This window comes from Vidua macroura, chromosome 19 (assembly GCF_024509145.1).
Source record: "Vidua macroura isolate BioBank_ID:100142 chromosome 19, ASM2450914v1, whole genome shotgun sequence".
Lineage (NCBI taxonomy): Eukaryota > Metazoa > Chordata > Aves > Passeriformes > Viduidae > Vidua > Vidua macroura.
Genome location: NC_071589.1, coordinates 5,026,674 through 5,044,565, shown reverse-complemented (window position 1 = coordinate 5,044,565; position 17,892 = coordinate 5,026,674). Strand labels below are relative to the sequence as shown.

The 17,892-nt window shown below is 43.6% G+C and overlaps 1 protein-coding gene across 2 annotated transcripts in view; it reads left to right on the top strand.

Moving 5' to 3' along the window:
• Window positions 1–17,374, top strand: part of SAP30BP (SAP30 binding protein) — a 29,488-nt gene extending 12,114 nt beyond the window's left edge. For both annotated transcript variants that reach the window (XM_053995129.1, XM_053995128.1), the window contains 8 exons: window positions 4,155–4,197; window positions 10,210–10,298; window positions 12,689–12,780; window positions 13,231–13,291; window positions 13,806–13,857; window positions 14,250–14,308; window positions 15,503–15,587; window positions 16,239–17,374. In XM_053995129.1, the coding sequence (XP_053851104.1) occupies window positions 4,155–4,197; window positions 10,210–10,298; window positions 12,689–12,780; window positions 13,231–13,291; window positions 13,806–13,857; window positions 14,250–14,308; window positions 15,503–15,587; window positions 16,239–16,420 (663 nt within the window). In that variant the 3' untranslated portion in view covers window positions 16,421–17,374. The remainder of the gene's footprint in view (window positions 1–4,154; window positions 4,198–10,209; window positions 10,299–12,688; window positions 12,781–13,230; window positions 13,292–13,805; window positions 13,858–14,249; window positions 14,309–15,502; window positions 15,588–16,238) is intronic.
• Window positions 17,375–17,892: the final 518 nt, after the last annotated feature.

The window sequence follows — 17,892 nt, the reverse complement described above, 5'->3', positions numbered from 1 at the left end:
CTCCTGCTTGTTTTTGTGTTCCAGTCTTCCAGCTTGGCTCTGGAGCACTGTGGCATCCCTTGACTCCTTTCAGTGGCTCTGTTGGAGTGAGGCTGTCTGGCTTTGGGCCCTTAAACCATTGATCTTGTAAGATCAAAGCTGCAGAGTAGATGGCAGCCAGAAAATCAACTTGCTGAGTTCATGATGTAGCACAGTACTGGGTTTTTTTTGTTTGTTGCTTTGTTTATTTTTTCTTTTTTTTTAACTCAGTTGAGCAATAAGTGAATTTAGAGTTGCTTCTGTACAGAGTTTTAGTGGTTTGGTTTGTGAAAACTCTATGGTACAGTTGTCACTAGCAAAGTCTTAACCTTGTTGTTTTTTGAAAGGCCTCAGAATTCAAATGGAAATGAACTCTTTAAGTGATGCCTTTAGCTCTGGGATGCTTGAAATCTCTAGTAATTTCATATATTTACTCTGATAGGGAGTATTGACATAAAATCCCTCCTGCTGGAACCACTCACCTGCTTGATTTTATGCTTCATGTGAGATACTGATACATAACACAGTGGGTATTGGTGATGTAATCTACAGAGAGATCACCTTTTCCTAAGTGGATTTAGTTAACTTCCCTATATAAAAAGCAGTTACCTTCAAATTTCCATTGTTTAAATGCTGTGGAATTCCTTTAGAAATCTCTCATCCACGCATAAATATTTCTTCTCTTTCATAACCAAAAGGTAGCAACTTTCCAGTATTTATTGTACCTTATATTTCCACTTAGTGATTCTCCATTTCATTCCACTTAATGTATTAGGTAAGACCTGCAGATTTGTGGTTTTTATGCTGTCTTTCCTAATCAGTTCATTGTACTCATCATGTGTCTCAAACTTAAATTAGCCTAAGGGAGTGTGGAACACTTCTCGTGTGATTGCTCCACTGGAAGTTTTTGGAACGTTCTGGATCTTCAGTAGATAGTCAGAGGTTTGAACAAGACTCCTTAAATCTTGCATTTGCCAAACTTTAGTCAAGTTGTTGATGCTTGCCTCATAGTTTTCAACAGCAAACTAAGCAAATATGAACAAGCACTGGAGGAGAAGGTGGTCATCCATTTGTTTTTTGAAGGCATTTAAGAGGTTTGAAAGCAGCCCAAGTTAATGAAAAGCTGTGTTGATGTCTCCAGCTCGTTCAGGATGGTGCAGTGGGTGGAGGTATGAAGGAACTCATCACTAAGCAAAATTCCTGTCCCTGGGCAGTGAGGTGTGGCTGCAATCCAGGGCTGAACGTGTTTGCTTTTGCTTGGTGTAGCTCTGGGCTCTCTGATGTCTTGGCTGAGGCCTGTGGACGTGGGGACTGGACTTGTTGGAGTGTCTGTGGTGGGAAAGTGTGGGCCAGGGCAAAACAGTGGAGCCTGATAGCACTGGCTTGATTTAGCCTGTTATAAATGGGACAGACTCAAAGGATGCAAATTAAAGAAGAAAATTCTGGTTAAAGCAGATTTACTGATGATTCTGGAAGCTCATAGAGCAGCTGACATTTCAGAGATCTTTGTCTAATATAAGGTACATGGCAGGAAAGGGTTTGGCCATTAGATTCTCTCTCAGTTCATGTTTCCTGAGAGCTGTGTGCTTGGTACTAACTCCAGGCATACAGGAGACTTGAAAATTAGCTTCTGGACAAGTCAGGAATTAAGCACAGCCCCTTCCAAAGCTGTTAGTGGTCCAAATAAGAGGGCAGTGTTTTTGTGGCTATGTAGCCCATGTCTAATGATCTGAATTTGGCTGTGCCACTGGGTTGCTTAAGTGCCTGCTTGGCAATATTGCTATTTTGGGGGATTATTTCTCTTGCAAGAAGTGGGCAGAAGGAGATGGGAAGCTTAATGGAATAATAAATGCAATGCTGGATATGAGGAAGGATCAAGAGGTGCTCAGGGAGATAGCCTGTCTCTTCCACTTCCCTCTCAGTTCCACTTAAAACTTGCAAGAGATAAGAGAGCAGGATGTAGTTTAGTCAAGGTTGGAGCTAAAGCAGTTCCCTCCTTTCACCTCAACAAACATTTGCTTGTTGTCTCAAACCAAGGTGAGAAATAGTTTTAATTACCCATCTAGCAAGTTCCCCCATGAAAGGGAATGAGCAGCCTCCTGACACATGTATTTACTGCTGCTGAGTCACTGTATGTGCCTGGACAGATGTTAACTTGCATCTGCAGCTCTGGCAGCTTCTCCTGCCTCCATGGTCGTCTGGATTTGTCCTCACAGCCCATCAGTTACCACAGAATTGCTCCCACTTCTCCAGTGGTGACCTGAAGCCCAGTCTGTGAACTCCTCATCCACGTAGGTTTGTGGAGAACAGAGTCTGGATTCCTGTCCAGTGCACTCACCAGAGAGAGCCGCTGCTTTGGCATAAATTTTTTGCTTTGAAATGTCATGTTCCTGTTTAAATTTTTCTCTGTCTGTGATGCTGGGAGAAGAGCTATTGATGGACACACCAAAGGCATTGTCTCAGAGGGGGTGGAGCTGTGACACTTCAGCCCATCTCAGAGGGGCCTGGGGCCAGCTGGCCAGGGAGAAGATGCGTGTTCCTCTGTGTACTTCTTTCTTTTTCTAAAATAGCTTTTGCCTTGTATTTTTGTGATCCAACTGTACTAATGCAGAAATAGTGCTTTTCTTTTTCTTTTTTTTCTTTTTTTTTGTGTCTTCCATGAATGGCTATAAAAAATGCCCTGTAGCAGTTAGTGCCACACAAAGAATTGTTTTTCTGCTTCCAGAGGGCTTTGGCTTCTCTAAAAATGGGTCATTTTCAGAGTGAGTTTGGCACAAGCTGTTCCCACATCTGGCTTGGTGACCTCACTGCTCTCTATTCACCTGATGCACCTCTCATCTGACTGGAAATGGAGAAAAGGAGGGAGGGTCAGGGAGCTGTTACCAAGTAGCAAGGAGGCAGCATTCTGTTAGTGTCAGGTTCAATGAATGGCTTCAGTGTTTGGAGGCACTGAAGAATTTTGGACGAACAGTCCAGTGAGCCACAAAAGGTCTTTAGGAGGGAGGCAGAGGGAGAGGGCAGTGTTGGGATACAGCTGGTACTGTTTCAGAAACTTTATTTGTGCTGAACTTGATATCGCTTGTGACTCTGCTGGGATCTCCCAGAAACACCAAAATATTTGGGTGTTGGTCTCAGTACGGTGAAACCATATTTAAGAGTGTCTTATCCTACATAATGCCTCCTGCTCAGCATACTCTGCTGCAAACATCTGCAAATGAAGTGTCCTTAATTTCTTTAACGAGTCAAGGATTAGCTGTGTGGCCATCTCCAAACAGAGCACTGCAAGCCAGTGCAGATTGCTCTTGAGTCCCTGGTAGAGCAGATTGGCTGTATCACTCCTGGAAAGCAGCAGCAAGAGAACTGACAGTGGGATCATCCTTCTAAAATGGGAACACAGGATCTGCATCACCACCACACTCCCTGGCAATTTGGTTTGGAGAGGGCTTGTCAGCCAAAGCCCTGCATGGCACAGTGGCAGAGATGAATTTAGCATCACACACACACACGCACACCTGGCAAACCTCTGCAGCCTGGGACCCTGCAGAGCTCTGGGAGCCTCCCAGGGCCTGGAGAGGCTGATCAGGTGCTGCCCTGAAGTCTCTGAGCTCTGGCTCTGGGAGCACCTGGGCTGTTGTCACATTCCTCTGGGGAATGCACCAGGCTGATCCTGCTCAGAGCACTGGGAGCTGCACAGGCCTGTGGTTGGCATTCCCAGGACTAAAGGAGTCTCCTGTGGGCTGGATCCAGCCTGTGTTCACCTAACTGTGCTCTAAAACACTGACTCCTGGTTGGTACCCAGGGCCAGTCACCAAAAATGAAGAATCTATGGTTTGATCTGAGGAAAGGCTTTGTGTACAGCAGTTTCTCTGGAATTCCAAAGGAGTTCAGTGTCCAAGACATGGTGAAACAAAGCCTTAATTCTTTCATTAAATTTAGCTTTGCAAAGAAATGGAGCATCCTATTAGACTTTGACTTTCCATGGTCCAGACATTGTCCTCTTACCTAATAAGTTGGATTTCATTCTTAATTTTTATTCTTTTGTCTCAGAAAAAAAGTTGTACCTTTCTAAATAAACAGTGGCTTTTTAGGTTGGAGGCAAACTTGACTAAAATCTGTTTCTTCCTCCTTTTTTGTAGGAATTCTCAGAAGTGGAGAAGAGAGATCCTCAGGAGCTAGTTGGTAAGTTCACTCAAAAGTATTTATTCACAGGTTTTTATTCAAACTAGACCTTGTAAGTCTCACTTTGTAAAAAGCATCTTCCCTCTCCCCTGGCAATGCTGTAATTTCAATTACTGCCTGAGTATTTTGAGTGAACTTTTCTTCTGAGAGAAAGGCTTCGTACCTAAAAATATGAAAATATTTTCACGTTTAAAACATGTATGTAAAGGGCAGTGTTGGTGTTTTTCTAGATGAGCTTAAAACCAAGTGTAGCTTTGTCTACACAGAGCCAATGGAACCAGGAGTAATGACTTTGTTCTGTGGCTTCCAAAACTCACTAAAAGTAACCCCATTTAAATGTGAGCCATTTACAGCTGCTGTGCTGACATAGTACTCTATGTTTTCTAATAGTTACTAAAACTTGATTTTTGTGACATCTCATTTATTCATTGCACCATTATTAGATTTGGAAAGTCCAGAGTTGTCAGCTTGAAATACAATCCTCTGCTTGGTCTCTTTGGAGCTGCACAGAAACTGCATTTTATATTGCATTTCTGACTGTCTTGAACTGATCCTCTCTTCCTGAGGTGACTCCTGCAGTTGTGTGGTATCATGTAATAATATAATTAAAAACTAATGAGTTTGTAAGTTGCTTCATCACTTAAATCAGTTTGATGTTTCAGCCATAAAATGTGGTAAGTGTAAATTAAGATGGTAAATACTCAGGTGCTCAGCTGTGACTCCTACAGCAGCCATCACTGAAGTCTGGGATTTGTAAGTTCTTTTTAGTTCACCTGCCCAGACTTTGCAACTGCTCTATTGGATTTTCTGCCTTTAGAGGGCAAAACTGCTTCAACAAATCTCAGCATCAAATGCAACAGAAATCTTTTGCCAATCTACTCATCCTCCTCAAAATGCACTCTGGAAACATGGATGAGACAACAGCATTTGGGGTAAAAAGTACAGCAAAATCTCTGGAAGCCAACTGCTCTTTTCCTCTGTATTTTACATATGGGTGAAGCTGTGCAGTTGTGAAGCAATGTAGTGGGAAGTCCTTTCTTACTGAAGGTGTAAGGCTCAGGTTACAATTCTGTTAGTCCCCTTTTCCCACAGTGACTGCCCAGACTGGATTTCTTTGTCTCACCATGGCCCAGACTTGCACATGGGTTTAAAAGCAGCACAGGGAGCACTTGGTAGTGTCACAACTCATGGGTGAGCAGCATTGAAGAGTCTGAGACCTGGACTGAGGTCTCTGCAATCTTATCTTTAATATCCTTTCCCAACAGCAGTGTGCAGGCTGGTTTTGTGCAGAACCAGGTTATTAGAGGCCAGCATACTTGCCATGCTGGATTCTGTAGGTCTGTTCCATTAGGCCATATCTTATCTAGTTGAAAAGGAACTGTTGCAAGAGACTTACAGTTGGAGTAATGTAAGAACCACTCCCTTTCTGGAAACTTGGGCTTTCACAGTTAAATTTCTTTAATGGAAAAAGGTGCAAGATTTTCTGACACAAAGTGAGTAACTGCTCCAATCTGGACACCTCAAGTTTTGTCTATCAGTCTATGGAAATCAAGGTCCTCCTTGGACAGTTTTCCACAACTGCTTTTTGTATTACTCAGTACAAGAGTACAGGCCTGCCCTTCTCAGAAGATAACCCCACATTTTTCAGCATCACCTTTATTAAAGTCTGTGATTGTGCAGTTGCTTAAGTATTAAATAAATGTAGGCTCCTGCCAAAAGCACTGTTTGTGTTTTACCTCCCCGGATGCACAATAACGTTGGAGCAGCTCTGGGAGTGGGAGCCAGCGGGGATCCATCTTCACTGCTCTTTTTTTGTTGGTTTTTTTTTTTCCCTGTGAGGCTTCCAGCTGGATCCATTCCCTGACGTGCTTAGTGCATGCTAGGTGAGCACTGGAGTTGGCACAAAGAAAACAGTAGGGATGAGCTGCTGGGAAGGGAACAGTTGTCCTTTCTTCTGCCAAAGTAGTGATCACATAATAAATGGTTGACAGAATGAGAGGGAAGGTTTCAGCCCCGTAGTTGAGAAGGAAATATGTGTGAAACTTCTTTTCATAAATTTCTACATCAGTATTGTCCTTTTGGGCTTTTTGTAGCACTCTGAAGAGTTCATGGTGCTGCCACAACACTGCATGTGCTGTTTCCTGCAGCCTTGCAAAATAATACTTTAAGGATGTAGGGGTTTCTTGCCCTGAAGGTCTTTGCAGCATGGTTGGTTTCCTTTTGGATTTTAAGAAATGTTCTCTCCAGCCCTTGGGATAGCTAAGCACAAAGTCAGTGTTCATAAGAGCAGAAAGTATGGCTGAGTTGCAGGTCTCCCTCTGCATTTCTCAGCCCACAGAGCAGAAAGGGACCTGGTGTCCTTCCATGGATGGGTGACTCACTGGCATGTTGTTGTCTCCAGTTCTTCCCTCTGATTTGGCTGTTCTGGTGCCAGGAAATCAGAACCCCCCACACCCTGGTTTATGCCAAGCAGCCTTGACTAGAGTGCCAGGGAATGCAGTTTAGAGAGCAGGCACCACCGGTTTGCATGTCTCCAGGGGAAGCCCTTGTTGCTCTGACCCTTTCCTTGTTTTTTTTATATAGTGTGACCTTTAGAAAGAAACTGGCACCTGAACTGCCTCTATTCCCTTGTGGCTGCTTCAAACACAGCATATAAGTGACCCCTGAAAGGGACAGGAGTTCTTCATCCCACCTGGGAGCAGCGTTAATCCAAGAGCCATGATCCATACCATGTCTGTCCTGTACAGCCAGCTCCTGTGCTCTCTGTTCTTTTGGTTTTCTCTGCACTAGGAAAACATTCCTACCCATGTGTAGGAAACAAAATTCCTGTGTGCCCTCTGACAATGTCTCCAGCACAGCCTTTGGACTGAGAGCAGTCATTTCCTTCTGGAACTGGAGCTCACAGTTTGCACTGTGCTACTTTCTCTCCTGCTTTGCAGATTGTCTCCTGCTATTGGGTGTAGGTCACATAATCCATCTGTCTCAAACTGAAGCACATTAAATGTATCATTTCCATTTATTAGTTTTAGTGCCTTACCAAGATCTGGTGAGCAAATCCTTGAAATCTGTGAAATATCCTTCACTGACTGCTGAGGTGCTGAGTCTTTGCAAGATAATATTTGCCTGTGCTTTGGTCTGCTGTGCATGGCCTGAGAGCAGAGGAGTGGCTCTCCTTTACCACAGTGCATGTGCTGACTGCCCAAAAAGCTACAAACACCTATTGCTTGTGCTGATTAAGGCTTTAATTTTTAGGTCAGCTTGTGGAAGGAGAATGCACGAACTAAGCATCAGCAGCAGTGTCCTTTAGCAGCAGGAAGCTTTCAGGGGCAGTGGCCTCTGCTTTCTTGCACCCCCATCTGACTCATGGGATCTGCTTCACAGCCTTAGTTTTTTGTCAGGACTGAGAATCTGATTGGGGCAGATATTTACTTACTGTGAGCCAGAATCTGGGTGTGCCTGGAGTGATTAATTGTGCCAACAGCCACTTCCTGAGGTCCACACTTGGAGATCCTCTCGGCTGTGAGTCTGCAAATCACAGGACAAATTAGGGGCTGAAGCCAGTGTCACTACCTGTGACTCATGTCAAAGTAAAACTTTGGTCTTGACAGGAATAACAGGATGCACAGAGCAGTTGGATGTATCCTGTGAGGACACACCTTGTTGTGAGCTGTTCATCTGCAGTTATTGCTGTAGAGATGGTGGAAAGCTGCCCTTGGGACTTGGAAAACACAAAGTGTTTTATGCAGGAGCATATAGCCATACATGCAAGTGCCAGGATTATAATCCCAGCTGCCCTTTCCTCAAGGGAAAGAGCTGGTGGGAAGATGCTGTGGAATCATTCTGTCTGTGTGGGGAGCAAGTTTGAGGACTGCTGGAGGGCATGGAAAATTTATATTTCCTTACTGTAAATAAGCCCAAAGGGGTTAAACTCACCCTTAAACTCACCTTTTTCTTCCCAATGATGTGGCACCTGAGACTGGCTGCAAAGTGATGAAATAACTGAGTAATGGTGCAGGTTTGTGCTCAGTTTGTGAGGTGCATGTCCTGCCTTGCTGCTGGCAGTGTTCAGCTGCCTCCAGCTCTGGTGGGATTGCAGGAGGCAAAGATTCCTTAGTTCCAGCTCATTGTAAACCATTAAAAGATGCTTTACCCCATAATGTTGATAAAGAATTATTTTCACAAGGCTCAAACAAAAGAGGAAATGAGCACCAAACATGAAAAGTCATGCATCAAAATACATTGTCTCATTGGGAGCTCTTGTTCTGCTTCCAAAATGATTTCCTTTTCAAGGGGGCTTTGAATGGATTGCTGAAGATATTCTTATGACTTCGACTTTTTTTGCTGGTAAAACAGAGGTCCTGCCCAGAGTTCCTGAGTTTATATGAGCACACAGTTCCCCTTCCCATAAATGTTTCGTTTCTCTGTGGCTCATCTGCAAAGACAAGGGAGTCTGTGGGATGTCTAATGTGGAGCTAGGCTTGATTTTTTTTTTTTTTTTCAGGTGCTTTCTTTGCCTTATGAAATCTGGATTTAATGGTCTTTTTTTCTGTGCTTCTGCTGTGAACCTCTTAAGCCACTAATCATCTTTTACCTTTCCCAGCAAGCCTTGTGTGCTGTATTACCACACTTCTGTGTCTTTGCCACTGTCTTTCTGGGTTTCCCGAAGCTCTAATTAACCCAGAGGCCTCCCCATCCCACCAGTAGCTGTAACCTGTAACAAATGTGTGCCTTGTTGTCAGGGAGCTCCCTTTGCCTGCCTTTCTTTGGGGACTCTGGCAAGCTTTCCTCTTTCCATAAAGGCTCCCACTTGGTAAATGCCAAAGGACACTTTTTGTTCGTTACTGGCAACTGCTGAAGAATTTAACCCTCAGCAACATCTTGATCAAATAGAATGAGTGGTCGCCTGCCAGCTTTTCCTCTCCAAAGGATATTGTCCTGAGTGCTTCACATTTTTACAAAGGACATGGAAACTGTAGCAGCACTGATCATGTGTGGTGTTGTTTATCTGTAGCCTTAGCTCTCCAGGGTTGCAACAGCCCTGTCTGGCCTTTGGGCCCTCCTGGCCTTTATCCAGAGGAGCTGAAGTCTGGGTGCTGGAGTGTAGCTCAGGCAGCTTTACTGAGGAATGTGTAACTGAGGAGCTGCACATGTGAAAAACTTGGTCGATATGTCTTGTGTGCTGCTCTCAGGTCTCTTATCCACTACAGAGCAACTCTGGGATGTGTTCCCTGGACAAATTATGCTTGAAAACAATCCCAGCTGCTTAAATGGGGCACAAATCTCTGCTCCGAGGCTTGGCCAGAGAACTGCCCGGGTTTCCCATAATAGTGGGAAAGTAGCAAGCAATGGGGGGAAACGTGGCTGTTTCTTTTGCTGATAACTCTGTAAACTAATCTTTATAGGGCAATCAGGTACTTTAGTAGTATATCCCAGTACAAACAGCTGTGGAAATTTGGCAATCTGGACTGGGCTGTTCCCAGTCCTGCAGGACGAGTTGTTCTTTCTAGCAATAGTCTGTCTCTGTAAGCAAAGATCAAAGTGCCTGTTAAGGAAGTGTTAACTTAAGGATGAAATGTAATTTCTTGTGGTTAACTCTTGACAGCCTTGGGGAGTGTTGTTCTCTCCTTGAGCCATTTTGGTTCATCCAGGTATGTCCTGAACTAAATATTCACCAAGTGATTATCTCCCCCAAAATGGCAAAGAGCCAGACCGCATAATATTGATCCTGTGTTCCTCCACATGCACGGTCCCATTCTCTCTCCAAGAGTGTAGGTATCAATAAAGCAAGCACCACATCTCCTCTTGTAATGACCCAACCTTCAGATTCTTTAGTTGCTTCTTGCTCATCTCCTTGAAAACACCACAAGTACCAGTTGTCAGCATTCTCATCACCTTTGCCCTGGGTTCCCATGAGGGAGTAGTGCTGACAAAGACATAAAACAAATTTAATGACTTGTATGGCTGAAATTCCAATCAGTAGTGCCAGAACTCATCCCAGTTTGCTCTCTCCAGCTTCTTTTTCAGAGAGAGTGCGGAACATGTCTCCAGATGAGATCAAAATCCCTCCTGAGCCTCCTGGCAGATGTTCTAACCAATTGCAGGTTGGTATAACTCCACTTCATTTTTTTTTTTTTTTAAGATTTGTAGTTCGGGGCATATTTTGGAACCTTGCTCAGTAATTTTGCACAAAGCTCCAGCATTAAAGCTGGGTTTTACCACACTGAGTTTATGAATGCACCGTGTTAATGCTTTAGGCTTTCCAGCAGTTCTAGTTTAGGAATCTCAAAGTAGCTTTAAGCTGCTTTCCAGCCTCTGTGTGTTACTTATGCTTTAAAACAGCTCTTGATCCCAGCAGTGACACAGAGGCAATGTTTACTGTCAGGGTTGCTTTCCTCCTTACCTCAGCAAATTCAGCTCCCTGGCAAAGAACAAATTGTTTTTCTATACAGGCCCGAAATCCCCTAAACTGGAATAGTTGAGGCAGCAATGCCTGGATTCCTTTTCCCACCTACATGTCTCTGGATGGTAAACATTGAGAGGGAAGGCTGGTAGCTTAGAGGCAACAAAAGAACACAAACACATGTTTTGTCTGGTGCACACTCAAATAACAGTAGTGACCAAGTTTGCAATAAACTTCTCTGTTCTCCTCATGGAGTGCAAATGAAAGAGCAGGGACTGCTGTCTCCTAATGCATGCTTGAGTTTTAACTCTGGTTTTCTGCCCAGCAGAAATACAAGTAAAGAATCACTCCTGGGCTGCTCTATAAAGTTGCCCCTAACATGCAGTGGTGATTGAGAGTGACTCACCATCCAGATGATGCTTTCCTCTCCACACACTGTACCTGGGCACACCCAAACCTCCTCTAGTGCTGTAGGAGGATTTTACTGTTCTGACATCAATGAACTGGAGTGTGTTAGACCTGAGGAATGCACAGAGCTTGACGGGGTAGACAGAATAAAGCAGAATTTTTCCCCTTTGACATAAGTTTAGTGTGCTACATCAAAGGGGAGCTTGTCCTCTGTTGGCAGGTCAAACCACATCTTAGAGCACTTTGAGCAAGGAGACGGGATTGTTCCTTAGAAATGCAAAATGTTCTGTGCTTTTTTTTTTTTTTTTTTGGTAGTTTGCTCTTTTGTCAATTTTTTTCCTCTGATAAACTGTATTTTGAACTCTGCCAAAGGGAGGATTTCTTATTATAAAGTTGACTGAGTAGTTGCCCATCTTTGGATTTTGGGAACCTCATTGTTACTCCATGGGAGGGGTTAAAAGGGAACACCTATTTAATCATTTTTACTCCCCAGATTCACCTTTTTGCAGTTTGTTCCTTCAAAACTCACAATGTGTTGCTAGACGTGGAGATGGTGTCATTTCCTCTTGCTGATTTTGTGACAACCTGATGAAAATTTATCTTAAATTTTTTTTTTAAGGTTGTTGAGTTTCATATCAGCTCTTAACAATCCTCCTTTATTCAGGCTGCAGCAAGCCCTCAGACAATAGTCAGCTCTGTGTTTGACTGTCCAGGGAAGGAGACATGAAGTGATTTATCCAGAAGCAACAAAGGAAAATTGACTCAGCTTCTCCCATCCTGAAAGACTGAAGGCCCAGCTCTGGTCTTATGTGCCTCTTGTACATGAGAAATTTCTGTTGTAAAGAAAAGATGATGCAAATTACTGAAGATATTTTAGCAGTACTGTTTAACTCTCTGATCTGTCTGAAAGCTCCTGCCTCTGCTGTCCCTTCACCATCACCAGAGTAGGAATACTTTTATGTACTTTCATCCACCTTACTGAGGAAGGAAAAAAATCATGTTTGATTTGAAATCTTGTAGCCTTTTTGGAGAGTAGACCACTTGACATCTGCAACCTGGGTCAGTTAAGTTGCCTTTGGCATGGGCTTGTGCCTTTTGGGTGATGTGCAAAGAGAAGCTGATTCCATCTGACTGGTACCAAAGCAGGGATTTATGAGCACATTGTTCCTAAGAGCATTTGGCTGCAGTGGGCAACCCCAGCAATACCTGATGATCACTCTGGGTTTAGTTCTCCAGCAGAGCTTGGCTCTGGTTCTGCCTGGGTAACAGACGAGCAGGAACTTTGCCCTGTGGGCACTGTAGCCCAGCTGCTGTTTCTCAGGTGCTCACCTGAGGCTGCAGGTGGGTGTTGGGAGTTGTGGGAGAACCTCTGGATTTCTGTGTCATGGCTGTAAAGGGAAACAACAGACTGGAAAGGAGGAGTCTGTGCCTTGTATGCAGATCTTTAATCACTAAAGCTTTCAGTAAGTGCAAAGAGAATTTCTTTACCAATCAGACAATTCATGAAGGTACTTCAGACATTCAAGGAGTGTCTCTTAAGCAGCCTGGCCCTGGTGTAAAGGTGAAATCCTAGCTCTGTTCAAGGAGGTCACTGGTTCAGTTGGCTTCTTTCCACATGTACAGTAATCAGCTGGTGTGCTGCTCCTTTTCATCCTGGCTCACCCTATAATCTTTCTCCTGTAGGATAAAATTCAAAAGCTATATGAGAGGAAAGTGAAAGAGGGCATGGATATGAACTACATCATCCAGAGGAAAAAGGAATTTCGCAATCCCAGGTGAGCCACCATCCTTTCATGTGACCACAGCACCACAGAGCAAATTTGAAGAATTTTCTTCTTTGTTGGAGTTGTCACAGAAGGATCCTGAACAGGAAGGACTACTGCTTACAAATTGTCTTTCTCAGTTTTGTGACTGAAACAGTAAAACTCTTCTTTGTGTTTGGTGAAGCAGCAGCTGGAGTTGGTGTGTTGGTTGATTTTAAATGTGAAGGCTCGAGATGATGTGCTTTAGAAGATATGACTGTTCTGGGAGCTGGGAGATGTTTTGGGGAATAGGAAATACTGTGGATAATGGGGTGCCACATCCATCATAGCAGGTGTAGCTTCCCAGGTTCTCATTTTACTAGTGTGAAGAGGTGACAACCTCTCTCTGTTGGCACATCTGAAACACTTCTGTTCCCTTCTACCTCCCTGGTTCTGTTCTGACCTCTTGCTTTTCCTTTGCAGCATCTATGAAAAGCTGATCCAGTTTTGTTCCATTGATGAACTTGGTACAAATTATCCAAAGGTGAGGGGCAGTGCTTTTGACTGGAAAAGGAGTGGGTAAAGATAACACAGAGATGTAAAGTCTCACCTCAGGCTTTCTTGAGCCTGCTTGCTTAGAGTCTTGTTAAGGCAACCTCAGTCTGAGCCTCTGCGGTGATGTGAACATTTTTGTGTAGCACTGAGCCTCAGTGCCTGAACTTTGCTACAATGATTCTGCACAAAAACTGCTGAAGTGTGGAGCTCTGAATGGAACTCCTTGAGGGGGAAAAAAATCTGAGTAACAGAAAAATGCATGACTTACCCCAGCATCCTTTTTGCTTCAAAGCTGTTTCTTCATTCACAACAGAACATAAAAGTCCCATAAAATAAGGTCTGATGGGACCTTTGTGTCACTGGGATACAGGAAGAAATCAATGATGATTCTCATTGTCACCTCTGATTATCATCAGAGAACAGAAATACGTAAAACATTTTTGCACTGGGTTTTGTGTTTCTGTGGGAATAGCCCTAATCTGATTTATTTCCTTTTTTTTCAGGATATGTTTGATCCTCATGGCTGGTCAGAGGATTCATATTACGAGGCACTAGGTAATTCCAGGAAGTTTCTTTTTTTGTCCTAGCTTAGGTCTTTGTGTTTTGTACTTAATTAACTGCACTGGAGTCTTCACTTTATGTATAAATGAGAAGTCATCACATGCTGCTCTTTAATGACTCCATTCTGGTTGGATGTGCCTGAATGTTATTGATGCTTCATCAGTTTGGAAAGGCTTTTAATTTAAATTGGTTCTGCAATGTTTTCATCTCTCAAATCATTAAATTAGTGCTGCAATGCTTTGATTAAAAAGCAGCAGTTGCTTTCATGGCAGTTTAATTTTTATATATAGAATTTGAATTTTTATTTTTTTATCATGGGAAGTGTGTGAATGAGAACTGTTGAATTTTACTGTTCTTAGTGCTTCACATCTTCTGCTCTTTCTCAGCTAAAGCCCAGAAGATCGAGATGGACAAACTGGAGAAGGCCAAGAAGGAACGCACAAAGGTACCTGCTCAAAACCTAAAGAGATGCAGATGCAGAGCTTTTTTTCCTTTCCCTGCTGAATTTCATTCTATTGCTTTGCTATTTCTGTGCTAAAACTGCTTGTTTTATCCCAGATCTCTCCTTTCTTCTTGCATGTCTTTTTCCATACTTCACAGATCAAGTTATTTGCCCTTCCTTATAGGTCCATTTATAGGTTGTTTATTCCACTGGATTTCCTGCTGTTTTGTCGGTATTTTTAAACCAGAGCTCTAAAAATGGCATTTAGTAAGTCAGATGCAGGCAAGATAATGAATAAAGAACAGCTTTTTCCTTAATTTATGACATTTTGCCTGGTGCCTAGCCTAGTTAAAGCTTAATTTCCTCACCATGTCTCAGTGTGAGACAATACCTGCTTTCTGTTCTCAGTGGTATTAACTTGTTGCAACCAATTTCCAGAAAAACTGAGCCTATTTTAACTTTGTGCATTTTGTGACAAACCCAGTTATTCTTAGATATGCCCCAGAAAGAACACAGACAGGCTTTGGAAGAGATTTCATTCCTGTCCTGTGTTTCCTTTAAGCCAGTGACTGGCATTAGAACATGTTTAATGTTAGAGATTTGCCACCTAAGCTGCAGAAGGCTCCTTCCATCTCGAGTACATGGAGGGTTTTTTGTGCAGTGCATGCTGTGTCTTGCTGCTTGTTTTGGTTTTTTGGACAGTAACCCAGGTATCTGATCATGTCCTTGCCCAGATCTGCAGTTCTGAGGCTGCACTGCTGTTAGAGCTCTTGTTGCCAGGTTTCCTGCTGTGATGCAGCCACAATAAATTCTACAAGCAGGGACTTGCCTTGCATATTCCTTAAAGGAAAATGAATATGAGCTTCTAACTGTATAAATACAGAGTTAAATGACCAGGATCTCTCCTGTCTGAGCTGTATCAAATCTTGTGCTTATACTAGTAGACAAACACATTTTTATTGTATCAGGCTTAGGAGCTGGGTTGCAGCTTAATTAATCTTTAATTCTCATGGCCTGAGGTCTGTGTCTTCCTTCCCACATGATGGGCAGCTCAGAGGCCAGTCCAATGTCTTACATCACACTAAAGCAGTTTTAAAAAAACTTAGAGAGGTGCAGTGGGTTAAAAAAGGCTGTGTATCTTAACAATTCATTTTTTTAATCTTTTCCTTTTTCTCCTGTGCATCTCTCCCTTCCCAGATTGAATTTGTGACTGGCACTAAAAAGGGTACAACAACAAGTGCTTCTTCCACAACCACCACAACATCCAGCACCACTGTGGGAGGTAAAGAATAGCTGTGCATGTACCCCTTAAGCTGCAGTAATGCTGGGATTAGTGCTTCCTGAAGCCTCCTTAATGATCCTGTAGATAAAGCAAGGGAGTGTTTCTGCTGAGGGGTGTTGGACTAGCTTTCCTCTAGTCCCTGTAGTCCATGGCTGTCCTTCTGGAATGGAAGACTGGAGCCAGATGGGATAGTGAAGAGACTTATTAGTGGGTCAAGAAGCCTGCTGCTGTCTGTGGCTGTAGAGTATTCCTGGGACTGGTAGATTTTGAGATTTGGAAACTTTGGAAATCATTCTCCTGCCTTGGAAACTGAGGGGAAGAGACAAAAACCACTGGAGGCTGATGAGTGTGTCCACTGCCTGACACTGAGCAAGTGGGATACATGTGCTCTGTTGAAATTGAATCTGCTTTGGGGCAGAAAGTGGTCCTGTCTCCCCTTTTGCTGGAGTTCAGGTCTACAATCCTGGTACCCCAATAGAAAAGTTGCCTTTCCTCCTCACTATTTACTGCCAGTGTATCTTGAAATTAGTGTGAGGGGAAGCTGTCTAGTCAAAGCAATGGGATATTAAGGGTTGACAAGACAGAGTGTTAGGAAGGGATTGATGACCTCTAATGCTAATCCTTATGTGCTTGGTTTAATCAAATTCACAGATGCCCAGAAGAGGAAGAGCAAGTGGGACTCTGCCATCCCCGTAACAACGATAGCTCAGCCCACCATCCTCACCACCACTGCAACACTGCCAGGTGTTGTCACAGTGACAACCAGTGCCAGTGGCTCCAAAACCACGGTGATCTCAGCTGTGGGCACCATTGTAAAAAAGGCCAAGCAGTGACTGCTGTGCTGGGCCTGGAGTTTTGGACTTGTTTGTCACTGAAGCCATTGTCCTTGGAAGGGAGGGGTGGATTTCTCCTTTGGTAAAAGATGACAAGATTCTTTGAAGCAGCCCACAGTTCCCCTTTGGAAGGCTGGGGGCAGGAGCACGATGCCAGCTGTGTGCCCACAGGAATGGACCTCTGACCACCATGCCTCTGCCTTTGCTTGGTGGGGGAAGAACCAGGCTGCCTGTGTTGTGCTGGAGGAAGGTGGCATCTGGAGTCAGCTTGTAAAAGTTTGCTTATTAATTACTGCATTGAGGTCTTACCTACTTGCAAGTTTGGTTTGGGGGAAAAAAAAGAAAATAAATTAAAAGGGCAAGCAGTGAAAGACTGTCAGTGTTACCCCTGTGTGTTCCAGGTGGTGCTCCAGGGCTGCCTGCAGCCTGTGTAGGTGCCTCCCTGCAGAGTCAGCTCAGCTCTGAGGGAGTTGAAGCAGAGACAACCACTCAATGTCCACGTCCAAATGTGTAGCAGAGACTTGAAGCAAACCACATCAGTGAGTGTAGGCTCACTCTTTGTTCTAGCACTGACACCTGTACCCTGTGCTCTCTGTGTAGATCTTAATGACCACGTGTGAAACTGTGGAACTCTTGAGGAAACTGTGCTGGAACATCCTGTTACCATCTCACAGGGATGGAGATTTCTATGCAGAACCCTCAAGCTGTAGAGGTTTGATTTGTGAACTCACTTGCAAAGACCTGTGCAGAAAACACTTCAATTGCCACGGAATGAGGTTGGACAAAAGCAGAGGAGAGTGTCTGATCCTGTTTGTGATGTTGTCCATCTTTGTTTTAGCTCGTGACGTTCTGTGAATGCACACATGGCAGTTACTGCTTGCTCCACTGTTGTGAAAAAGTATTTTCAGTTGAAACTTTTGTTGTATAAAAATTGAAGAGTCTTTTTAAAAAGCCCCTGGTGTCATTGATGTGTCTGCATTTCTTTAGAGTTAAATTTCTACCCAGAGCCTCTTTGTCCTAGTGTATAAAACAGTGATAGGAGAGATGGTTGCCAGATCAGCAAAGGTGTAAGATTCTGAGAATTCAGTGGTTTGAGGTTGGTTTTTTTGGTTTTTTTTTTTGGGGGGGGGGGGGGGGGGTTTTTTTTTTTTCTGTTTTTTTAGTTGGCTTGTGTCACTCCTGATCAAGACTTTGCATTTATGGAGACTTAAGGTAGAAATAATAGGTTCATATCCTGGCTTTAGATAATTTTAAAACATATTAAACACTTTGTCCTGATGGTCATTTAATTTTTTTTTTTTTAAGGCATCTGTGTGTCCAGGAGCCCTGGAGCAGCAGTTTCCAGACTCCTGCAGTAACAGTTTCTGCAGGAGACCTGCAGGACTGGGCTGTACTCTGGCAGTTCCCTCCTGAGCTCCCAGGAGTCAGTGTTTGCTGTCTGCAGTGGAGAAAGCAGCTTGAAACAAGCATGA